This window comes from Lampetra planeri, chromosome 28 (assembly GCF_965212315.1).
Source record: "Lampetra planeri chromosome 28, kcLamPlan1.2.h2, whole genome shotgun sequence".
In the NCBI taxonomy this organism is placed as follows: Eukaryota; Metazoa; Chordata; class Hyperoartia; order Petromyzontiformes; family Petromyzontidae; genus Lampetra; species Lampetra planeri.
The window spans coordinates 11,030,879-11,057,081 of NC_136134.1; the positions used below are offsets into that span (position 1 = coordinate 11,030,879).

At 52.4% G+C, this 26,203-nt stretch overlaps 1 protein-coding gene across 1 annotated transcript in view; it reads left to right on the forward strand.

Annotated features, from left to right (window-relative positions):
- The first annotated feature begins 8,557 nt into the window (after positions 1-8,557).
- The window catches only part of LOC144728268 (protein kinase C iota type-like), a 24,022-nt gene continuing 6,376 nt past the window's right edge, over positions 8,558-26,203 (forward strand). The window contains exons 1-9 of the mRNA XM_078607577.1: positions 8,558-8,591; positions 10,301-10,352; positions 20,621-20,750; positions 21,084-21,156; positions 21,882-21,925; positions 23,927-23,953; positions 24,474-24,635; positions 25,243-25,340; positions 25,928-26,014. Of these exons, the coding sequence (XP_078463703.1) occupies positions 8,558-8,591; positions 10,301-10,352; positions 20,621-20,750; positions 21,084-21,156; positions 21,882-21,925; positions 23,927-23,953; positions 24,474-24,635; positions 25,243-25,340; positions 25,928-26,014 (707 nt within the window). The remainder of the gene's footprint in view (positions 8,592-10,300; positions 10,353-20,620; positions 20,751-21,083; positions 21,157-21,881; positions 21,926-23,926; positions 23,954-24,473; positions 24,636-25,242; positions 25,341-25,927; positions 26,015-26,203) is intronic.

Genomic DNA, 26,203 nt, shown 5'->3' on the forward strand with positions numbered 1-26,203 from the left:
GAAATTTCCAGCAAAAAAATAAACCGACTTTGTTGATTTATTTACAATTGCCCCAAAAGTGAAATAATGATAATGAGAGTCATGGTGAGCACGGAGATCTGCGGGGGCCAGGCAAGACACCTGCAGGCCACTGCAAGGCGCGGGTGATGTGTAACACGCGTCAGTAACACGTGTCAGTACGCCTTCCTCCTTGATAGCGGGGGAAGAGACCAGCGTGGTGAAGTATGGTCAAACAGGCCCCCCAGGTGACCAACACGGCGGGGGAGACCCTCACCCAGCAGTGGACTGCACAGGGCCCTTCACAAGAGGCCCTCTTTCGAGGGGCGGATTTTTTTTTATTGGAATCCGGTAAAAGCAAAAAAAAAATCCTCAATATTTCACGAGCCGCAATGCACTGTGGGCGTCACGAAACGGCATTCCTTAAAGAGCCACAGGTTTGGCGACCCCGGCGATGCGTACACGACAACTGTTCGCTCGCCCAGGGGCTCTCAGCAGACTCTTTTGTATTTGTGTTTTTCCAATCAATAAAATGCAGGCCTTGCTCATTCACCCCACTCGCTCATCTCGTACAAACAAAAACACACGAGAGAAAGAGAGAGAGCGAGGACGAGGGAGAGAGAGATAGCCGCGGAGAGAAAGGTGGACAGAGAATTATTTAACAGCAGCCCGCTGTGGTGAGTAAAGAGTTCTTATTAAGTTCAAAGTCACACTCAGACTGCCCCGTTCCTCCTCTGTGCTCGCTTTGCTGCTGCTGCGGTGATGATGATGATGATGAAAGCGCTGCTCGGAGCGCAGCTTGGCTGGACACCTAACGAATGGATCCCGCCGTGAATATTTTTTCGCGATAAATAAATAAGTTCAGTATCCGGAGCCAACCCCCCCCCCCTTGCCCCCCCCCCACCCATTTTTAATGAATTATTTATTCACATATAAAACGCACACTTTGATTATACTGCCGCGCAGGTACACACGAACAAAAGCGGCAACACACACACGTTAAACGAATCGATTAAATCCCGCACATCCGATTAGCACGGTTGTCTGCGTAGGGTGCGAAAGAAGTTCAGCATGCACACGTGCATACAAATCGTGGTTAGCCTGGTGGTGGTGACTGCTGTGCACGTGACCTGTAATCACGAAGCACTCTCGTAGATGGGAAGAGACACGCACGCGCACACACACGCGCACACACACGCGCACCTCACCACGTGCACTTACTTACGCAAGGCTCATCCGACAGAGGGGAGAAGCCCAACAACAGGTCAGAGACATTCGCTACCGATGTGGAAATCGAACTCGGCTCGCCGGGTCCGTGAGCGCGCGCCCACCACCACCACCACCGCCACCACTTGCGCCACCGCTCCGCCACGTGCCACACAGACAGGGGCGGGCGCACGGGGGGAGGGGGGGGTCCGCACGCGGTCACGCGGTGTCAGCGCTCATTCCGCTCCGTTATGCCGGGATCGGCCACGACACCGCAATCCAACCGGGAGTTAAATCTCATTTGCTTCGCAGCACGGTACACCCCCCCTTCCCTCCCCGTCACGACCCCCCCCCCCCCTCTTATTACCATCACACCTGCTTTCAGACCACAGCTCACAACTCCATCACGAAGGTCGGCACCTCGTAATAATCATAATAATTTACTCATCTAACTGCGAGGGCCACGTGCAGTGGGTGGGGACTCTTCTTCAGGAGGGCCTTGCCACTACGCTGTGTTTGTGTTTAAAATTGTTAAAGATTTTTTTTTCATTTCAGTTAAACACATGCGACCAATATCATCATCCATAATGCAGGCTTTTGGGTTTAGGATTTCTCCACAAATCTGGCTGTAGCCTGATGAAGCTAGTTGTAATTTCTGGCGAAACGTCGTACTCAGATTGTAAATGTTGTGGCTTGGCTCTCCAACACACCGGTGGTGCTGTGCTAGTGACGAATTGGCACGTTCTGTTTACGTGACAACGCTTACTAGTTGGCTGTGTCGGGTGGTGGCGGGTTTAACGACACATTTAGATATTTACGCGATCTAACCCCAACCCCCCCCCCCCCTGCATTATGGATGTTTACTGCCATCGAATAAATGATGGCGAGTGTTTTACACACGTGGCAGGAAACAGGAGCACCGCGAGAAGCCTCCACGCAACACTCGACACCGCTGCCAGGCGGAGACGGGCGAGGTGCTGAGGAGTGGGCCACTTGCAGGGCCGCCTTGGCACGGCGAGCCCGGGGTGACCGCACCTCCTCCACGCACAGCCACGCGAAGAGGAGGAAGAAGAAGAAGGGAGTTTCACAACAACATCTGTGCGCGATGATCCAGAGAGTTTCACGGCTTATCGGATTGCTCCGGTATCAATACAAATTCAGATTTGGAACCTTCACTGCTTCTGCTGTCTCCACACACAGCGCTAGACCACGTTGCAGCCACGTGCAGCGGCGTAGCCACCACCGCCACCACCACCGCTACCACCACCGCCACCACCACCACCGCCACCACCACCGCCGCCACCACCGCCACCACCACCGCCACCACCACCACCGCCACCACCACCACCGCCACCACCACCACCACCACCTCCGCCACCACCGCCACCACCGCCACCACCACCTCCGCTACCACCGCCACAACCACCACCACCACCACCACCACCGCCACCACCACCGCCACCACCACCACCACCTCCGCCACCACCGCCACCACCGCCACCACCACCACCACCCAGCTCCTCTTCCCCTCGCCCGCCGCCCGTGTTGGCGATGACACGATCGGTGCCTGGCGCCCCCGCAGCAGAAGCGTGCCGAGCGACTCGTGCGAGATCCGCGGCTGATTGGTGCGGATCGTCGTTGCCACCATTGTCACGCGCCGTGATCATCCGTCGCAGAAGCCCGGGGCTGTTAGACCGCAAGCCCCGGATGAAGCTTCCCTCCAGGATCGATTCGAAAGTTCCACCTGGGGCCGTGGGTGTCCTCGCACGCGCAGTGAGTGGCTGCTCACGCCACCGCGATACGAAGCTGTCCCTCCGAGTTTGATTCCCGCTCACGGCCAACGCCAATGACGATTATTTGAACGCCTGATGGGCCTCCTCTTGGTCGACTTAGCCTTAAACGAGTACCCGTGTGCGTTGTGTAAACATGAGTACAGGGGAGACAAAGGCGGCCAGGCGTGGTGCAAGCCACACCCAACGCCTTTGTGCGCCGTGCCAGCCTTCATCGGTGCTACTCCGCTAACAGAACTTGCCCTAACAATCTGTTAAGGCTACACGGGTGATCTTTGTCTTTCGTTAGTACAAAATGAACACACACACACAGGCAGTAGTAAATGCATGCCGTGCCGTGTTAAGCGCTGTAATGTGTTTACCCATCGGAGGAGAAAATAATGAGGATGATAACAAGATTCTCCCGACTCTGATCGGATTGCGGCACGCGCCGCACGCGTGCCGGTGCGTCGAGGTCACTATGGGGTCTCGCGCCGTGCGTGACAGCGGCGCGTGGCCCGCTGACAGCACCATTAGCCACAACCACTCAGCGCCTGATGGGATGTTCCGTCTAGTGCCGCACGGTTAAAGGGACCTCGCAGTTTGAACATTTCTAATGGCACAGAGAGGTGGGGTGGGAGGGTGGAGAGAGAGAATACAGCGATACAAACACACTGCAGCTTCTTGGCTGAAACAATTCACCGAAACATTTAGGAGCGGTTGGTTGCGGGCTCCCAGCCACGTGCACTCAGCACGGGGCAGTAAGGGGGGGTCGGGGCTGAGCGCTCCGTGCAACAGCCCAGGGACGATGGGCGCCGCGGTGGCGATGAGATGTTAACTCCCTCGGATGGTGTGCAGGAGGTCGTGGGTTCGATCCCGACCCTGACGCCTACTGCTGTGTATTTGGAGTTTGCGGTTCTCTCTCTCCCCTCGGTCGCATGGATTTTTCTCCGGCTCCTCCGGTTTTCCCCTCCACATATATCATCAACATGACGCGTTTAGAGTGTTTGGCCGCTATACATCTCCACACGATGTTGAGCCACATGGTTGAGCCCTCGCTTGTGGTCGGCAGGTCGCTTATGCCAAAGAGCTACGTAGCATCTCAGTGGGGCCCTGACCTGGTAAAGAAAAACAATGGTTGAGTTTACTGCTTTTAGTTTAACCGGTTGGCCGCTAAAGCAAATTGCCGGGGACGGCTGAACACCCACGGGTGAACACCCAGGGGTGAACACCCAGGGGCGAACACGACGGGTGAACGTATTTTAGCGGAACGCGGGCACTTGGGCAAGGGCGACGCTCTCCGCTGGGCGTCAGCAGCAGCGACCTCGGGGCGCCACCGCGAGCCGCGGGTTCCCGCAGCGCGCGCGCTCGGCAACCGCCGAGGGGGGGGGGGGCGCTTGGGGCCGACGGAGGAACGAGAGGGACCCTGCGCCCGTCCCGTGCGCCCGTCCAGTCCGGGGAGTTGGAGGGGGGAGCTGAGCTACCGGGGTGACCAGTGAAGCATCAGCATCATCAGCAGTAGCAGCAGCAGCCATCGAGGGGAGCATGGCCACTGGGAGATGCGCGTGACTGGACGAGGAATGATGGCCGGACGATCAATAACAGCCAGGACAAACGACAGGCGTTGCCAATGGCCACACACACGAAAGACAAAGATCACCCGTGTAGCTTCAAGAGACTCTCGCAGCAAGTGCTGTTGGCGAGCACCCATGAAGGCCGGCACGGCACAGGAGGAGATGGGTGGCCAGCACCACGCCCGATCGCCTTTGTTTCCCGAGTGGTGATGTTTACACACCGCACCAAGTACTCATTTGAGGCTGAGTCGACCTAGGGGAGGCCCAGGAGCGGTGCAGATAAACTTCACTGATTGGTGGCCGTGAGCGGAATTCGAACTCTGGTCGCCGGATTCGTAGCGCAGCGCGGAAACCGCTGCACTACCACTCCCCACACACACACAAACCACGTGGATCGCTGTTAGATCGCGCAATTAATTGCGCTGAAAGTAAACCCAAGCCTCCAAAAACACCACGCTCATCCCCACACCCCCCCTGACCCCTGTGATTGGCAGCAGCTGGAGTGAGTTGGCTCGGCCGCGTGCGGCCAGGCAGAAGCAAGACCCTGGGATGGATTGCGCCTCCGCTGGGCTCGCGACGCGCCAGACAGAGGCCTCCATTCTCGCGCGCCGAACCGGGCGGGAGAGCGAGCGGTTTTGCTCGTCCTTCTATTTGTTGTTGTTGTTGTTGATTATTCTGTGCTCATTACCTCTTCGACGTTCTATCGCGATGGTGCGGAGCTGACAACTCGAGCACTTCGCTGCGCGCCCTCTAACATCAACTCGGTGCGCGTGCGACCAGTAGTGGTGCACGTCGATCGATTGGTTGTGTGTTGGTTAAAAAAAAAACTAAACGTGGGTTTTTGTTTTAATTGCAACTCAACGCGAGCCCCGGTACAATACGCCGATCACAATAACGGGAAGGAGGTGACAGAAACTCGGCAACAGCAACCCTCGTCTCGGCGCGACAGGAGACCCCCCCCCCGCCCAAAAAGGGATGGACAAAAGGACAAGTAATTGTGCTTAGTGCCCCGACCCAAGTGTGGATCAGGTGCTGGCAGGTTTCTGTGAGAGAGGAGGAGGGGGGAGGGGGCAGTGGGAGCCCGCGAGAGGCCAAGTGAACTGATCGTCAACTAGAGCGGCGCGCGCCTCGCCAGCGACGTCTTTGAGTGGCACTGCAGCGGCTGTGGTCATCCCCGCAGCAGCAGCAGCGGCAGCAGCAGTGGCAGCAGCAGCAGCGGCGGCGGCAGCGGCGGCAGCAGCAGCGGCGGCGGCAGCGGCGGCGGCAGCGGCGGCGGCAGCGGCGGCAGCAGCAGCGGCAGCAGCAGCGGCAGCGGCGGCGGCGGCGGCAGCGGCGGCAGCGGCAGCGGCGGCAGCGGCAGCGGCAGCAGCGGCAGCAGCGGCAGCAGCAGCGGCAGCGGCGGCAGCGGCAGCGGCAGCAGCAGCGGCAGCGGCAGCGGCGGCGGCAGCGGCGGCAGCAGCAGCGGCAGCAGCAGCGGCAGCAGCAGCAGCGGCTTTTGGCTGCTGGCAATCGAACAAAGGCGGTGGTCACGCCGCGTCGCGCGCTTTCGGATGCGCTTCTGCGGCCGTCTGGAACGCTCTTGCTTCCGATATTAGAAAGCCACTGTAGCTGTGCATTTTTAAATCGAGATTTAAAACTCTATTTTTTTTAGAACTGCGTGTAGTGTGTTTAGTTTGTTGTTTGTTGTCGTTCCGCCGCACCTCTAATTAGTGCGGTTGGCTCCATCCGGTGCGAAAGTTCAACATACACACGTGTACATACATAAAAGCACAAATAACAACAACGAAACTCAACACATCAATAACACCGTGGCCCTAACATATATATTACAAAAAAAGTGACATAATTGTAAAATATCCGTGCTATTCAGAAGGCAATGGCACCGAAACGTCGGCTATTACATAGTTGTTTCCCCTCTCATGGGAGTTCTATTCTGGGTTTGCGGCTGGCAAGATGTTCAGGAGGTGAATAGCAACGTCGCATGATGGTAGCTGCGGTATGTTCAGCAGTTACAATGCCTATGTCGAGGTGTCTTGCTTCTAGCCACGACGAGAGGGCTTCAGCAGAGAGACAGAGAGAGAGAGTTGGTGGGATGTTGCTGTTCCTCCTCCTCCTTTGAAGGAGTGCAGACCGCGGTGGTTTAGACAGCACGTGCAGCATGGCAGCGTTATTTACGATGTGTCGAGTTGGGGGGTTCATTTTAGGGGGGGGGGGGATCGTAAAAAAATCGCGCCAGTTCGCGTTCTGTGCGGAGATCCGCACTGCAAGCAGCGGGCCACGTGATGTTAAATGCCATCGATGTACACGTGTGGGTAGCCAGCCGCGTTCACCCGAGGTGCGGGGAAAGGACATCGAACTTAACATGCAGCGCGCAAAGATCACCTATCATCTCACATTCTCACATTCTCACCTTCTCACATTCTCACCTTCTCAGTGCGTGCGGTGTTTGTTTTAATAGAGCGTCACGCACTGATCGACACGATCTTTTGCAATGCAGTGGCACGGTTGCTCGCGGTATAGGCAGCACATTCGCCACTTGTTCCAGAGGGGTTCGCGGTTTGCATCCAGCGGCCGCCCTGGTTAATACCAAGCACCGGGGAAACAAATTGTATACTCGTGGAAATGTTTACGTTCAGGATAAATGCTGTTGTAATTAACGTACTAATAATGTATTTATTACCAGCACCGGAGGTACAAATTGGATAATTGTATCAATATTTACGTTCAGGATAAATGCTGTTATAATCATGCTATTGTATGTTTATTTATGTATTTAGTTTAAACCCACGTATAGCTGGTACATTGTGAAGTTGTGCTTGCGCTGTTGTCTGCCGGCCGTGTCGCCCTCTGGTAAAGAGCTGCCTGGCTCCTCTGTGGGGGCTGTAATCGGGGGAAATAAAGAACGTGGCGTGACTTCTGAGATCGTTCCGTTAACCCTCGTCCTGTTGAGCCTCTACCGTTCGCGTCTTGAAGCCGCGGCACCCGCGGCGTCAGCGTGTTAACTACCTCACCTGGTACACAGGAGGTCCTGGATTGGATTTCGACCCTGACGCCTGCTATATATTTGAAGTTGGCGTGTCTCTCTCCCTGTGGTCGCATAGATTTTTCTCTGGGTCCTCCGGGTTTTCCCTCCACGTTTAGACTCAACATCACGCGTTTAGAGAATTTGGCTGCTTTAACTTTCCACGTGATGATAAGCGACTTCGTTGAGCTATCATTTTGTGATAGCTAGATCGCTTCTAAAAAAAATAACTATTTTGTTCAGTGGGCTTTACCTGGTTAAAAACAAAATCTGTATAGTTTAGTTTAAGCGCTACCACCGCCATCCTATTCAAGAGGAAAACCCCACGGACATGTAGCCGTTGAAATCCTGCCAAGTCCGCGGGGGAGGACATCGCGTTACTGTGACCCATTGCATAACATTTGGTGAATGCAGAATTCAGCAGAGGCATAACTTGGGACTTGGGACTTGCAGTGGCGCGGGCATGGAAGCGCGCAGGGGAGGAGGTTGGAGAGCGGGGGACGGAGGGAGATGAGTGTATTTACCCCCCCCCCCTTCACTCCACCCCCCCCCTCAGCCCCCTACTTTAAACAAGACGAGGCTACGGGAGTGAATAGCCGTTGACCCTTTGCAAACATTCCACGGACACGTCCACTGGTGCCTCCGCCTTGCAGCACTTTCGCTGTTCGCCGGTTTAAGACGTTGTAGTGTTGCGTGTATTTGTCGAGATGTGTCTCGGTGGCGATGCTTGTGGCGATGCTTGCGTCAGCCAGGCCCCTCATGACCTTTCCGTCCCAAAGGGGGCGAGCACACGGCTATGACAACACCGCGGCCAGCGAGGGAAAATGTCCACAATTGATCACACGGCTGGTAAATGGGATGACTTTTGTAAATGTTTGCGCTTGTAAGTCTTCGGGCTCTTTGACACGTGGACGCACAGGTTGGGGCGGCAAAAGATGACGGCACAATCGTCAAACTATAAACGATCAACATTTGTTAGCACCTTCGGCATGCTGCGGGACGACATGGAGGTCGTGCTCAAAGGTCAAACAGTCGAGCCGAGCTGTGATCTCAACAAATCGCAGCGACCTTTAAAACCAAAACTATGAACTATTTTTTTTATTTGACAAGATAAGGCCCACTGAGCTGCGTAGCTCTTATTCAGAAGCGACCTGGCTTTCACAAATGATGGCTCAACGAAGTAGCTTATCGTGTGGAAATGTATAGCAGCCAACTGCTCTAAAAGCGTGTTTCTGAATGTGGAGGGAAAAAAACCAGAGGACCCGGAGAAAAATCCACGCCACCACAGGGAGAGAGACACGCAGACTCGAAATATACAGCAGCAGGCGTCAGTGTCGAGATTCAACTCACGACCTCCTGTACACCTGGCGAGGGAGTTAACATCTCGCCAACGCGATGCCCTTTAACTAGTGTATTTGTTTGTGTCACTGTGTGCTACGACTGACATCGTGTAATATAATCACACGTGTGTACGTTTGGTGTTCATCGTTCTCATAGCGCAGAGCCGGCATGCGGGAGCTGCACGCTTCACATCGTCAGCAGTCGATTAACAGCAGGGCCCGATGTCGCTGTGATCCCAATTGAGAATTATCTGGGGAATTAAATGTTGCGGATTTGGACCGTGACGCTGGCAAACCAAGCAAATACCTCGAGCCCCAAGCAGCTCAAGGGGCCCCTGATTATTGAAACAAGTCGGGCTGAACGAAATATCAGCCAGCATGAAAAAAATACTTTAAAAAATGCAAACTGATTATCAAGCCAATTAACCTCATGTCGATCTCGTCTGGATCTCTCTTCTCTCATCCAACTCCCCCTGTGCCCCTTGTCTACATGTCCCTCACCTCACTACATCTCCCATCTCTTCTCCTGCGTCTCTCTCCCGTCACACACAACAGAATGTCTGTTTCGGGTTCCCAACGGGCCGGCACCACCAACTATTTTATTCTCTTATCAACTATTATATTACATTCAACTATTTTATTCTCTTATCAACTATTATATTACATTAAACTATTATATTATATTTAACTATTATATTATATTAAACTATTTTATTATATAAAACTATTTTATTCTCATCGTGTTGTACAACACATCACGGTGCGACCACAGTGCGGCAGCCAACCTGAGGAAGCGCGGTCACCACGTGGTTGGTGTCATAGCGGTGACGTCACGGTTGGTGTCATAGCGGTGACGTCACGGTTGGTGTCATAGCGGTGACGTCACGGTTGGTGTCATGGCGGTGATGTCACGGTTGGTATCATAGCGATGACGTCACGGTTGGTGTCATAGAGGTGATGTCACGGTTGGTGTCATGGCAGTGATGTCACGGTTGGTGTCATAGCGATGACGTCACGGTTGGTGTCATAGAGGTGATGTCACGGTTGGTGTCATGGCAGTGATGTCACGGTTGGTGTCATAGCGGTGATGTCACGGTTGGTGTCATAGCGATGACGTCACGGTTGGTGTCATAGAGGTGATGTCACGGTTGGTGTCATAGCGGTGATGTCATAGCGGTGATGTCGCCGTTGGTGTCATACCGGTGGCTGTAGCCACCTGCTGTGTGCACGGACACAAACAAAACACCAAAATTGCATCCACATGTCCCCTCATTACCGCAGCTGTCAAATCATAACGGAATGAATGTTGGCAGCTCAGAGCAAAGCCCATTTCACCCTTTCACTTAACGCGCGTCGCCTTGCTTCATTAACCGCTTCTCGCGCTGCGCACAGACGACGGCGAGGTGCACGACTCCTTCCCGGGGGCCCTCGTCCCGCTAACGACGTATTTCTAACAGAACGAGCACAATCGCGAACACAACGCGCTCTTCTTTTGAGTGTTGCCCCCCCCCACCCCCATCATATGAGACGCTGATTCTGTCGATTGTGTCAGAATAATACTCGTGGCCAATCGATGTCTATTATTTTATGGGTCCCACGATTTTATACCCGATTTGTGTTTCGTATTACGCAGAGGATGCTTCTCAACACTTGTGTGGTTTCACGTAAAATCCACGGTCGATGTTCAAACAACTTACTTACCATTCATGTTTTGCCCTTTGCCGATTTCCCCAAACACTAATTGCAAGCAACTTGTGCTGTTGTTTTTACGGAGTCGAGGCGTAAAGGGTTAAAATGCATCTGTGCTGCTGCGGTTAGAAAAATTAATAAATGAATACATTCTGGCAAGCAGCAGGCTTCAAGGTTAAGTGCAAATATAATCATTGTTCTGGGCTGCCTCGTGTTGCCTATAAAGACTTGCCTTTTTCAGATACAAAGCAAGGTCTTTAATGCCTTTTTACGGCTCTTTCCAAAATACTCAGCTTGTATTAATTCATTAGTGCCGATTTCCTTAAAAGAAATGTGACCATTAAAGTCGAAATGCTGCATTTCGGAAAAAAACTATTACGCGAGTGTTTAACCTGTTGTTAGCATGCCCAGTGTTGTTTTCACGTGGCAACATTGTGTCGTTTCAATTTAATAGTTCTTCTTATAAAAATCACATCACGCTTTTGTTTTTCCATCAGCATTAGCCGCGGCCAATAACACACTCGTCGGATGACAGCCTCACCCGTCGCTGCCGTCTCTAAAATATTTTAGTTTTTATACAAAATCATTGCGCACATTGTTTACCATTCGTGGCAAACCTGCTCTGTACAACCACAACAACAATTATCATGAGCAATTGCTTTCAGTAATTACATCTGACAGCTAATTTCTCGCAGACTTCACACTCGGCTGGCTGCAACAACGCTGCTGTGGCGTGAGATCCAGATATCCCCGACTGCTAAACACAAGCAGCATCCATCCTGGCCTGAGCACCGCTCACATTCGACGTTGCTATATTTTACTCCAACCGTTCCGCAGTCGAGGTAATTTCTATATCAGCGTGGGCCCAATGGATTTCTTATTAATTTGTGGAAACTCGCAGCTTGGGAGCGCGAGTTTGCTTTGTTCTGCTAAATCACAGCACCCGCCGTTGGGCAAGAGACGAGGTCTTTGAACGAAAATCTGCTTAAAATTTCTAGCACGGTTGGCTACGTACGGTGCGAAAGAAGTTCAACATACACGCATGCATAATGAACACCGTGAAAACCACGACGGCACGGTGACTCAAGGCGTCACACTGACAGATAACTTCTCTAACGAGTGTCGCCCTCTTCGGTAGGGCTTGATGACGATGACAGATGTTGGAATGTCACCACCACGACGTCTCAGGGTGGAAGTTCCCAGTCATTACCCCACCATCGTACACGATAGAATTCAACGGAGAGCAATCAGGGAGATTGATCTATCAGCTGTCATCGATTCACTCCAGTCCCTCGCTCGCCGGCGGTCAGTCATGTTCTTATCACTCTTCTATCGCGACTACGACTACTACTACCATGGTTATTGTTTTGCGTGCTGAGGACTTTGGTTTATCAGACATTGACGGTTTCGTCTCATCCACACTGCGTTCAACCACCGCACTGCAGATCACAACAGCACACTCACCCACTCACCCACACACTCACCCACTCACTCACCCACTCACTGACTCACCCACTCAGTCACCCATTCGCTCACTCACTCAGTCATCCATTCGCCCACTCACCCACGCACTCACTCACCCACTCATCCATTCACTCACTCACTCACTCACCACACTCACCCACTCACTCACCCACTAACTCACCCCCTGCAGGTCACAACTCTTTCTGCTTCTTCCCTCGCACTGCTCCCCTTTCGGAATCCATCTCACCGTCGTCTATTTTCCTCTACGCTCGATAAACTTGCTCAAATTCAAGAAACGTCTTCGCGCTCTATCCTTTCTCAACTCTCTGCCAGCAGCCGCATGAGCAAGCGATTGCAGGGCTGCACCTTGAGCCACGCCATTCCAAATACAAGCGCATGCGATGACTCGCCGCGCCTGTAACACAGCACTGTTGAGGCAGGGCAGGGTTAGTGGAGCATGCGAATGTTGTGAAACTCCCTTCCCCCTGAGACTCGAGGAGGTGCCACAACCCTGGCTTGCCAGAAGTCGGGACACCGCCAGTACGGACTCATCTCCATCTGCTCCATCTGCTTCCATCTGTGCGTGGACAGAGTGTCTCCCCGGCGACACGCGCTGGCTTTCTCAGGGTGCTCCGGTTTCAAATAACGCCTTCATATATCGAGAGGATCGCAGAACTTGGGGGAGGGGGGGGATTTGGCGTCATCTCACCGCGTGGTTGCTGCCTTCCCGCGTGGCTGCGGCTCCTCCTGGCGCCTCTGAGTCGCCCTCTCCTCAATCTCTCTTCGAGAGTAGCGAGCGAATACTGTTCGACGCATTACAAGTTGAACGGAGAGCTTATGGTGCACAGCTTTCATCATCTGAATCTGTCCCAACAGTTCAGTGACCCGTGAAACGATGCAAAATTGTTTCCCCGTACGAGATCTGACCGCCCCTTGTGGATTACATCCAGAAACACATTTCTGTTCCGATTCAGAATATTCATTTAATACTGGAGGAGAAATCCGATGAGCTAGAAAGCCCCTTTTCCCACAGATGCGCAGTCGGGCGAGGGGTCAGAACGTTACATCAACAAACAATATAAAAAACAATCACGATAGGAGTGCAAAGTAAAGGAATGGTACACAAATCACTTAAAATATATATACAAATAAAGATGCCAATAAAACGAAACTGTGTGTGTCTTACCAGGTGAAGCCCGTGTGTTATCGTGTAGCCCAGTTTAATTAGTACTAGCTACTCACTAGGCCAACCAGGTCCCACGGGATCTGAAGTCTTGCCGAAACTCAACGGCTGGAATCGGAGTGCATCGGTCCAATGTCGTTTCGACGGCGATTCTGATCGATACTTGGCTGGCTGCTGATATCAGGGTCATCCCAGCGTCTGGATATCTGATGATGATGATTGTTATCAAGATTATTTGTAAGAGATCAGTGGCTCGAACTCACTTTTTAACGAGTATCTTTTTGTCAGTCTTTTCATAATCACCACACCAGGGCAGGCAGCCTGCCAGGGCGAGATGTGAATCATAATGTCGCCAAGACGTCAATCGTGCCCCCCCCCCCCCTCTCAAGATGTGACCGTGTGGCTCAGAGGTCAGAACGCCGCTGAGCTGCCAACGAAGAGTAGCTGGGTTCGAATCCAGGCTGCAGTGGCCGGTAATGAAACCTCAAGCAGACTCTCAAGTGCATTGCGTTGACGGTTTCGGCCCGGGACACCGATGACACTACCAGGAGACAAACCCATAACCGTAACTTTAAGTTGACTAGATTGCCGCTCTGACATTTCAAAGGTACCAGGGTGGCGGTCGGGCGAGGTGATGCCACGCACACTTCCTCTGGGTGACAGGAGGCGTGCGGAAGTGATGCCCGCTCCAGTGCGTGGAGCAGAGATCACTTCGTGAAGGGATGCATTCTCAGCGTTAGCGCCGCGATAAACGATTCCGTGGGCCGGTGCATCGCCCTGCGAGAGATGACGGCGATAGCACGAGCAGGGAAAACAACCTATAAGTGTGTGTCTTCAAAAAAATATACAAAACAAGTATTTTTTAGTACGAGCATTTTTATTTTCACTTCCTAAATGGGGCATGGCATGTTGGTGCCATCTGCTGGAGATCGTTAGAAAGGCGACAGAAAAGAGATTCGTGAATTTCAGAAGGGGAGCCGTACACATGGTCCTGCATTTATATACATAACCTAATTCGTGCGATAAGAGGCGAATTCTTCTTTTTGGAGCGAAACGAATGTTACGCAATCATTAAATACATGTTGAGAAAGGGGATACAATAAAAATAGACGGAGATGCTAAACGAGGATTGAACGCGCCACCACGTCAGACGATTTCGGCAAAAGAATGAGAAATGAGGGCACACACGAGACACGCGACTGTAGCTGTCACAACAAGGAATGGGCCCATGATGATGATGACTGAGCCACACACACAAGTCGTGTGCACGGTATCTTAACGAAAGGAATTGTTGGGGGGAAACAGCAGGCAAGGGAAGTGATTACTAATTGGGTTTTCCCCCTTTTATCTGGCAACAAAACTGACACCTTTTGCAAGGAATCAATCAGTTTCAAAGACAATGCATAAATTATTAGAGTATTGTTTTTTGTTTGCATTTGACTGCAAGTATTGTGGTTAATGTAAGCATGATTCCTTGCAAAAGGTGTCAGTTTTGTTGCCAGAAAAAAGGGGAAAAACCCTATTAGTATATTTTGGTACTGGCAAAGGAGATCCCATGATGTAAAGGGAAGTGATTGTTTAGCTCGGGGAAGACGGATCAAGTTCAAAGCGATTCCACGAAGAGGCGATGGACAGCAGGCTTCGGATGCTTTGCAAAATTCTAATTTGGTCATGCAAAGCAACACACCGATTTGACTTGCGAAGAAGATGTCTCATCGGTGCACGTGACTCTGGAGTATAAGAACGTGTACCCCAGCTGAATTGTGAGCTGCTCCTAATTTATGTGAAGAAAATGTCTCAACGGTGCACATTACCCGCTGAGATACAGATCGGAGACATCGACACCGACATGCAAATGGAACAAACGATGAACGGTAGTAATAACAGTAATAACAATCATAATAAAAAAACGCATTTACAAGTGCAGAGGTGCATGTTAGAAATTACGTTCACAGAAAGCGGAACACGTGGACAAGGGAACACATGCAATGTAGAGACATCGTGTTGACTGCTAAGGAAAGCGGGCAGGAGACCTCTAGAGATGACCGCGACCCGGCACGGAATGGCAGCAGCTGTGAGAGATTTGTGCCCACAGAGAGGACGGTCGCTGTGGAGATGGAGTGATTAAATACGAGGTGGCGCGCAAAGCGAGATAAATTGTGGCACCGTGGGATCGTGGGGCGTAGCAATGATGCGGGGGAGGCCTTCGTCTAGCAGTGGACGGATCACGTCACCATGATGATGATGACGACGACAGGGAATTGTGTGAGCGACCTGACACTGTGTGAGCTGTGAGATTGCTAGTAGCCTAGCAGCGGTGAGGGCGGCTGTGTCCAGTAGGCGAGGAGGGCATTGGGACTGTGAGCTCGCGAGACGAGCGGGGCACGTCTGCTGGAGTCGACCCGTTTAGAGTGACCACTTTCCCCACCACCTCACGGACATTGAGAATGGTCGCGCCCTGCTTGCCGCTGCATTCGTAGTCTGGAACTCACTTCCCCCGCTGCTGCCTCCCCTCCCAGCCTCTGCTAAAGCCAAGGCTCAAGACCGGCCCAGTTTTCCCCCGCTCTGTAAATGTCCCTGTTTACATAACGCGTATGGAGGCGGCGTTAAGATTGCTATGTAAATCTACACAGTGTCGTGCTGCATTCGATTCCATGACATATACTGCATGTGTCTTATATCGTGATGATTATAGCGGCCACTACTGACTGCAGGTGACCACGTGAAATCCATCCATCATGCAACCACTGCGTTCCGGCATTTCCTAATCGTCGAACAAAATAAACCACGTTCGTATTTTGTTTTCTTACACACGCAACTCAATTCGTGCATCGCGGACGCAATGAGGGACTTTAATTGATTAATGGATGCAACCTCACACCTCCAGGTACGACACGCAGAGCTGTGTGCTCGCATGGACTGATCTGAATGCGCCACTGTCTGTGGTGCTGGAAGAGTCCATCATTCACATAGCGGAGCAGGGGGGTGCGGGGGGTGTTGGAGACTGATCGACTGCCCCCAATTCTATTCGAGGCTCAACTCCAATTCCACACCACTTGCAGTTGTCTTCGAACTGTTTGATTAATGAAATTGGTTGATTAGTCGGTTGGAGGGGATTTCTAGACGGAGCATTTGGAGGGGCCCGTTTCGCTGACACCCCCACTATTAAGCGCTTGGTCTCTCCCTCTCCTGCTGCTGCTGCTGCTGCACGGTTAGAGGGAAGGCGAGGAGGAAGAGGGGGTGGCCGGGCGTGGTGGTGGTGGTCGTGGTGTGCTTGAATGGCGCAGATTGTGAGTACTGCTACGGGTGTGCGGTGCCGGGTGGATGGGGGGGGTCGCTATGTGGGGAGGTGGGGGGCTGTGTGTTTGTGTGAAGATTGATGCAGGGTGTGGTGTGAGGTGGTGTGTGTGTGTCATGTGTGTATGCCGTGTACGTGGTGTATATGCAGTGTGGTGGGTGGTGTGTATGCCTTGATGTGATGTCATGTGGGTGTCATGTGGTGTGGATTGATGCGGTGTGTGTATGTGGTGTGTGTATCAAGTGATGTGGTGTGTTTAGCATGTGATGTGGGGTTTGTGTATGTGGTGTGTGTAGCATGTGATGTGGTATGTGTGTATGTGTGTATGTGGTGTGTGTATCATGTGATGTGGTGTGTGTACCATGTGATGTGGTGTGTGTGTATGTGGTGTGTGTATCATGTGATGTGATGTGGTGTGTGTGTATGTGGTGTGTGTATCATGTGATGTGGTGTGTGTATCATGTGATGTGGTGTGTGTATCATGTGATGTGGTGTGTGTATCAAGTGATGTGGTGTGTTTAGCATGTGATGTGGGGTGTGTGTATGTGGTGTGTGTAGCATGTGATGTGGTATGTGTGTATGTGTGTATGTGGTGTGTGTATCATGTGATGTGGTGTGTGTACCATGTGATGTGGTGTGTGTGTATGTGGTGTGTGTATCATGTGATGTGATGTGGTGTGTGTGTATGTGGTGTGTGTATCATGTGATGTGGTGTGTGTATCATGTGATGTGGTGTGTGTATCATGTGATGTGGTGTGTGTATCATGTGATGTGGTGTGTGTGTATGTGGTGTGTGTATCATGTGATGTGATGTGGTGTGTGTGTATGTGGTGTGTGTATCATGTGATGTGGTGTGGTATGTGTGTATGTGGTGTGTGTATCATGTGATGTGGTGTGTGTATCATGTGATGTGGTGTGTGTGTATGTGGTGTGTGTATCATGTGATGTGATGTGGTGTGTGTGTATGTGGTGTGTGTATCATGTGATGTGATGTGGTGTGTGTGTATGTGGTGTGTGTATCATGTGATGTGATGTGGTGTGTGTGTATGTGGTGTGTGTATCATGTGATGTGATGTGGTGTGTGTGTATGTGGTGTGTGTATCATGTGATGTGGTGTGGTATGTGTGTATGTGGTGTGTGTATCATGTGATGTGATGTGGTGTGTGTGTATGTGGTGTGTGTATCATGTGATGTGATGTGGTGTGTGTGTATGTGGTGTGTGTATCATGTGATGTGATGTGGTGTGTGTGTATGTGGTGTGTGTATCATGTGATGTGGTGTGGTATGTGTGTATGTGGTGTGTGTATCATGTGATGTGATGTGGTGTGTGTGTATGTGGTGTGTGTATCATGTGATGTGATGTGGTGTGTGTGTATGTGGTGTGTGTATCATGTGATGTGATGTGGTGTGTGTGTATGTGGTGTGTGTATCATGTGATGTGATGTGGTGTGTGTGTATGTGGTGTGTGTATCATGTGATGTGATGTGGTGTGTGTGTATGTGGTGTGTGTATCATGTGATGTGATGTGGTGTGTGTGTATGTGGTGTGTGTAGCATGTGATGTGGTGTGTGTATCATGTGATGTGGTGTGTGTATCATGTGATGTGGTGTGTGTGTATGTGGTGTGTGTATCATATGATGTGGTGTGTGTAGCATGTGATGTGGTGTGTGTATGTGATGTGGTGTGTGTGTATGTGGTGTGTGTATGTGATGTGGTGTGTGTGTATGTGGTGTGTGTATGTGATGTGGTGTGTGTGGTCGAGGACGTGTCAGTAGTATGTGTGTGTAGCGCGCTTCGAGACGCACCTGGCGACCCGAGTTGGATTCCCGCTCACGGCCAACATCAGTGACGAATGTCTGAACTGGTCCTTTGCCTCCCCTAGGTCGACTCAGCCTTGAATGAGTACCTGGTACGATCTGTAAACACCTCAACGAGGGAGACAAAGGTGGCCGGGCGTGGTGCTGGCCACCCATAGGTGCTACTCGCTAACAGCACTTGCCCCAACAGTCTGTTAAGGCTTTACAGGGGAAATTTGTCTTTGTGCGGTGTTTACGTGGCGTATGTTGTCGTGTGTATGTGTGCTTGATATGTATGTGGTTGATGATTTAGTGTGTAATTGGGGTGAGGGTGTGTGTGTGTGTGTCTGTGTGGTGTATGTGTGATGCATGCTTGAGTGCGTCATGTGTGGTGTGATGTAGTTGACGCGGTGTGGGTATGTGGTCTATGTCTGGCGGGATTTTGGTGTAGCTGGCGAGATTTCGTGTAGGAAGCGTATGTGTGATTTGTGGTGCTATTACAGTGTGTAGTGTGTGTGCGTGTGCTGTGTGGTTTGTATTTGGTATGTATAGTATATTGTGTGATGCAATGCGCGTGATGTGGTGTTTGTTTAGTGTATGTGGTGTGGGATTTATGTACACACCACACCAGTTATCAGTTATCATGATAATCTTTGCAATTATCTAAGTCATTTTGAGATTCATTAATTATTAAGCACAAAGCAATCATCACAGCAATAAAGTTAGACGTAATAATAATCATCACCGCCATCCCCGCCATGATCACAAGCATCACAATAATCATCACAACCATCATCACAACCATCGCAATCATCCCAATAATCATCACAATCATCATCACAATAATCATCACCACCATTATCACCACCACCATCATCACAACCATCGCAATCATCATCACAATAATCATCATCACAACCATCATCACAACCATCATCACAATCATCATCCCAATAATCATCACAAACATCATCACCATAATCATCACAACCATAATCAAATCATCACAATAATCATCATTACAACCATCATCACAATAACCATCACAACCATCATCATTATCCCTCGGCAGCTGGATCTGCACTGGTTCTCTGCTCCGCGGTCTCGGGGTGAGATTTGAAGGCTCACGAATCGATCCAGCAATGAGCTGCGCGGTGTTGATTTCATGATAGCGCCTTCAGCGGCCGCGTGAATATAAAAACCCCACCAACTTCACAACTCGATACGATTCGATGCGAGCTAATTGACCGATATTAACCAATGATTTCGGCGTATTGATCCGTCCATTCATACTCCTGTGGTGCATACATGCACGTGTACCCCTGTGTGACGTGTGGACGGCACGTGTACCCCCTGTCTCCCCAGAATGGATGAGCACGTGCAGAGGGTGGATATGGAGGAGCCTCCACCTCGTGATCTGACACGCAGCCCACGTCAAGAGCTTTAACCGGTCCACACCACACCCACCAAACTCACCACACTCCCCTCACCACACTCACCACACTCCCCTCGTCACACTCACCACACTCCCCTCGTCACACTCACCTCGTCACACTCACCACACTCCCCTCGTCACACTCCCCTCGTCACACTCACCACACTCACCACATTTACCACACTCCCCTCGTCACACTCACCACACTCACCACACTCACCACACTCACCACACTCACCATAACCCCGTCACCACACTCCCCGTACGTTCCTCGCCATTCCGCCTGGCGTTCTGATGGCACCATCAGCGTCTGGTGGCGGCATCAGAACGCCAGCAACGTCAGAGCCACGAGGGGTGCGATGTTCACAGCAATAAAAGTGCTTCTCAGACTCGGAAGGACCCTCTCAGCTACACCCCCGACAATCATCTGCGTGTGTCGTGTGTGTGTGGTGTGTGTGTGTGTCGTGTGTGTGTGTCGTGTGTGTGTCGTGTGTGTGGTGTGTGTGTGTGTCGTGTGTGTGTGTGCTGTGTATGTGGTGTGAGTGTGGTGTGTGTGTGGTGTGTGTGGTGTGTGTGTCGCGTGTGTGGTGTGTGTGTGGTGTGTGTGTCGTGTGTGTGTGTCGTGTGTGTGTGTCGTGTGTGTGGTGTGTGTGTCGTGTGTGTGGTGTGTGTGTGGTGTGTGTGTGTGGTGTGTGTTGTCGTGTGTGGGGGCAGCGTGGCTCTGGCCATCCACCCCTCCATTGTACCGTGCCTGCCTTCATAGGTACTCGCTGACTCGCTGACAGCACCTTCCCCGAGATCCTGCCGAGCCCGGGCGGGTGACCTTTGCCTGTGTCTCTCTGCGCAGCGTGCGCGCCGTGCCGGTGCGGAGCGATGGGGGCCGCCCCGCCAGGCTCGCAGGCGCGAGGCTCGCGGGCTGCCGGCGCCTAGCGGCGAGGGCTCAGCAGCCGGTGCGAGGGCTCAGCAGCCCGCCTATGGTACGCGCACGCACGCGCGTGTGTAAGGGGGGGGGGGGGGGGGTGGAGTGGTGGCGCAGCGGTTAGCACGCTGCGCTACGAACCGCGGCGATGCGAGTTCCTTTCCTGCTCATGACCAATAATGACAGTGGGAGTGGAAATCAGAACCCGTCTTAGGTCTCCACGGTATGTAAATTTCGCCGATCGGGGAGACAAAGGCGGCCGGGCGTGGTGTTAGCCCCCCGCCCCTGTTCGTGTGCCGTGCGGACATTAATAGGTGATCGCTAGCGGCACTTTCCCCAATAGTCTGTTCAGGCTATACGGGGCCTCTTTGTCTTTGCGTGCGTGTGCCAGGATGCGCACACGATGCCGTCCCCGCCGGAGTCTGCGAGCCCCCCCGCCTCCCCCACTCGCCACCATGGCCCCGGTGAGAGGGCTCGCGGTCCGCCTCGCCGCATCCAGCAAGCCTCGCCCTGGGCCACGTGCCGTCCGCGTGCTCCTCCCGCGCGTTCCACCCCCTCTCCCCCCGTGTTCCACCCACGAGTTCCACCTCCTCTCCCCACGTGTTCCACCCGCGTGTTCCACCCCCTCTCTCGCGTGTTCCACCCGAATGGTCTACCCCCTCTCCCCACGTGTTCCACCCGCGCGTTCCACCCACGTGTTCCACCTCAATGCTCCACCCATACGTTGGGTTCGCACATTTTACCCACAAGTTCAATCTGGAACTTCCATCCGTACGTTCCACGCACATGTTCAGTGCATGTGTGCGTGTTCTTCTCTTCTGCATGTCCCGTGTGTGAACACTTGTGTGCGTGTTTGTGTCGGTTGTTGCACGTGCGTGTGTGGGAGCAGTAATGTAGCAGTTGGTGCGCTACGCTATGCACCTGGCTATCAGAGTTCGATTCCCGCTCACGTCCAACATCAGTGACGATTATCTGAACCGGTCCTGGGCCTCGCCTAGGTCGACTCAGCCTCAAATGAGTACCTGATGAGGTGCATAAAACATCGCCACCGGGGATACAAAGGCGACCGGGCGTGGTTCTGGCCATCTACCCTCGTGTGCTGTTCTGGCCTTAATAGGTGCTCGCTAACAGCACTTGCCCCTACAGTCTGTTAAGGCTATATGGGGGATCTTTGTCTTTGTTATTTCAGATCTCGACTCTCCCAGCTACGAACGGATTGACACAGAAGATCGGGTAGGGACTGCTTACAGCTGTGGCACATTCTGAATGCCCGTGTCGCAGTCTCGCGGGGGAAATGAACTTAGATCTCTCATAATTGAAAAACAATTCACCATTCACACCCTGTTGTCAATGTATGCGTGTTGAACTTGTTTCGCAACGTACGTAGCCATCCGTGCTAATCGGAGGTGCGGGGGAAGGACAACAAACTAACACACAACAACAACAACAACATTTCCATGGTCATGGGAGTTGTTCGACCAAAGCTCACCCGTTCGAGACATCACATCGGCTCTTGCGAAACGTTAAGTGGGTCTTGGGAAGGATGCGTCACGGCTCGAAGCGATGATTTCCGATGATCGAGAATGATCACGGAGTGGCAACCAAAGCCGTGGAGCGCGTCCTTTAACAGGACGTCCACCGTAGAGATGGAACGATAAAATCATCTCGTATGCAGGTGCTGAACCAGGTGGGCTACTACATCGCAGAGTCGTGAGAGGTGGTGGTGGTGGCGGCTTGGGAAGGTATCATCATCCAGCCGTGGTTAATGATGATGATGATGAAGTAGCAACGTACTTTACAGGTATAAACACTAAAAACATCTTAATATGTAGAGGACAACGGAGCTTGGGCATTCGTTGACAGCTCTGCAGCTCGTGTCTGAGGGCTCTCGTCGATTGCGGGGTGCAACGCGCACGAACGACGCCGCGGTATAAACAAACACATTGTCCTGCTGCGGACGGAGCTGGTAGGAACGTTGGGTTGCTCGGTCAATGGCCAGGGTCAACGGCGGCGTGGTGTATTCCGCAAATATGGCCGACTGTGAGGGCGGGCACAAGCCGGCGTGAGTAGGTTAAACGTTGAGTTTTATAAGGGCACCACGGGGTGACCAGCCCCTCCCCACCCAGCCCCACCCCTCCCACCCCCCACCCAGCCCAACCCTCCCCACCCAGCCCCTCCCAATCCTCCCCACCCAGCCCCTCCCCACCCTCCGCTCCCCACCCAACCCCTCCCTCCCCACCAAGCCCCTCCCTGCACGACGGACGGACACAAAATTCCCTGTGGGCTGGTGTAACCAGGAGGTTCCTACCAGTGCAATGTTAACAGTTCTGAGAATTTGCAACAACACCACAAGACACTCGCCTCCGGGCTCTGGAGACCACCTGGAGAAGATTCCAGGCCGCGTGTGTTCACAATGATGGCGAACAAGTTGAGACTCTTTGACTTTTTGAAGCTATTAACAGTTACATTTTGATGTAAAGCTTTCGTGACTGCAGGGATTCATATTCTTGGTTATTTCGGTAAAGTCACGTAGAAGGGAAATAATAAAATAATACAAATATAAAACAATAAAAATGCTCACGACGTTTCGACTGCAACACAAGCAATCATCATCAGGTGTGAAATCCACAGCAAGAACATTTTAAACAAGTGGCGGTTTGTGGTGCTGACGTTAGGACAAACCGTCACTTGTTTCAAATGTTCTTGCTGTGGGTTTCACACCTGATGACGATTGCTTGTGCTGCAGTCGAAACGTCGTGAGAATTTTTTTTATTTTATGTTTGTATTATTGTATTATTTCCCTTCTACGTGAATCTATTATCAGTTGTTATCATGTTACAGTGTATTATCCGTTCTTTTTCCATTACAAACGGTAGTCCCATATAAGTGTTAAAACATTTTTTGAAGCTAGAACACTCTGAAACATTAACTGATATATCCATAAATATGTCGAACCGCAGAAGCAAAGCGTCAGCAGCAACAACGCCCCAAGAAGACCCCGACTATCACCCACCTCCATCACGCCGCCCTTTGCCCCGCACCGCGGCAGAATCTTCGGCTCTGGGGGCGGCCTTGTCAGCCCTCTGAAGATCCAGAAACAGGACCCGGCGAGAGGACAACCACAGTCGACCCCACGCGCTCGTCGATGATGGTATAGAAATGATGATGATATTATTTATGAAACTAGACCACTGTCAAACATTAACCGTCGACTCAAACCTCTCTTCCTTCCAGGCATCGCAGTGCGTGGATGGTTTGAAGGTAAATTTACAACGCAAATACCGCGAGACGTATCCCATAAAACTATATTTTTGGGTATTTTACCGGGTAAAGGCCCACGGAGCGATGCCGCTCTTTTCCAGAAATGACCTGGCCACAAATGATACCTCAATGAAGTGGCTCATCGTCACGTCAACATGTTTAGTGGCCAAACGCGGTTGAAACGCATGCTTCTAAATGTAGAGGGAAAAACCGGAGAACCGGAGAGAAATCGATCCCGACCACGGCGTGAGAAACACGCAAACTCCAAATATACAGCAGCAGCAGGCGCCAGGGTCGGGATCGAACCCACGACCTCCTGTACACCAGGCGAGGTAGTCAACATCTCCTAGCCACCGCGGGACAGCGGTGCCAGCTCTGCACTCTGACCCCCCAAACCGACCCGGTCACCTTGCGATGGTTGCCCTTGGTGAGGCCACAGACCACACTGAGAGGAGCGCGAGACCGAGGACCGCGCGACTTGTGCCCCCCCCCCCCACCCCGCCCGCCTTGTCAGCTCCAGGCTCCCCTGGGGCTCCAGGCTCCCCTGGGGCTCCAGGACTTCGAGCTGCTCCGCGTGATCGGCCGTGGGAGCTACGCCAAAGTGCTGCTCGTGCGACTGCGCACGACGGAGAGCGTCTACGCCATGAAGGTGGTCAAGAAGGACATCGTCAACGACGAGGAGGTACGAGCCACGGGCGGCGCGCGTGCCCTTGTGCGACAGGGGAACGGTGGCGCAGTGGTTAGCGCGCTGTGCTACGAAGATACAATTTGAACGATAAGAACACTTTTTTGTAACGAGGTAAGGCCCATTAAGGTACATAACTCTTCTTCAGAAGCAACCTGGCTGTCACAAATCATAGCTCAGTGGCTTATCATGTGGAAATGTATCGCAGCCAAATACTCTAAATGCGTGATGTTGATTATACATTTGGAGGAAAAAACCGGAGGACCCGGAGAAAAATCCACGCAACCACGGGGAGAGAGACACGCAAACTTCAAATATACAGCAGCAGGCGTCAGGGTCGGGATCGAACCCACGATCCTCCTGCATACCGGGCGAGATAGTTAACATCTCATCATCGTGGTGTCCGGCCACCCGAGTTCGATTCCCGCTCACGATCAACAACACCGGTGGCGATGATCTGAACCGGTCCTGGGCCTCCCCTAGGTCGACTCAGCCTCAACTGCGGTGTGTAGTAAACATCGGCCTTCATGGGTGCCACTCGCAAACAGCACTCTGTTAAGGCTATACGGGGGACCTTTGCCTTTGTGCGTGTGTGTGTGCACAGGACATCGACTGGGTGCAGACGGAGAAGCACGTGTTTGAGCAGGCCTCAAACCACCCCTTCCTGGTGGGCCTGCACTGCTGCTTCCAGACAGAGAGCCGGTGACAGGCGCACCCGCACACTCGTTCATACACGCTCACACCCCCACTCTCATTCATACACGCGATAACCCCCACATGCTCACGCCTACATACATTCACACCCGCACACTCATTCCCTCCCAAGTACGCATTCCCTCCTTGCGCTCATTCCCTACGATGTACTCATTCACACCTGCACTATCACTGGTACGCGCACATATACACACCTGCACACACATTCCCTCCTGCACACTCTTGCAAATACACTCACACGTCCACATACACTCATACACATGGACACAAAGCCATATGCGTGTGGTGTCGGGTTGCTGGTTGCCCGTGGCGTCGAGTTGCTGGTTGCCCATGGTGTCAAGTTGCTGGTTGCCCATGGTGTCAAGTTGCGGGTTGCACATGGTGTCAAGTTGCTGGTTGCCCATGGTGTCAAGTTGCTGGTTGCCCATGGTGTCAAGTTGCTGGTTGCCCATGGTGTCAAGTTGCTGGTTGCCCGTGGTGTCAAGTTGCTGATTGCCCGTGGTATCGAATTGCTGGTTGCTTGTGGTGTTGAGTTGCCGGTTGCTCGTGGTGGCGGTGGTGGTGTTGCGCTCCAGGCTGTTTTTCGTGATCGACTACGTGAATGGAGGGGACCTGATGTTCCACATGCAGCGCCAGCGCAAGCTGCCGGAGGAGCACGCGCGGTGAGCGGAGACTGCCTCGCACGGAGACACAAAGAGCCCCCCCCACATTCGGACGCTCCCGTGAGGCCGGCAGCGGATCACGGTTCCGTTCTGGCTCGGTACGGCAAAACCAGGCAGTGGAAAAACCCGCCCGTGCTGAGATGGCCCCGCGCTGGCACTGTTTAAACGAAACTATTTTTATTTTATTTT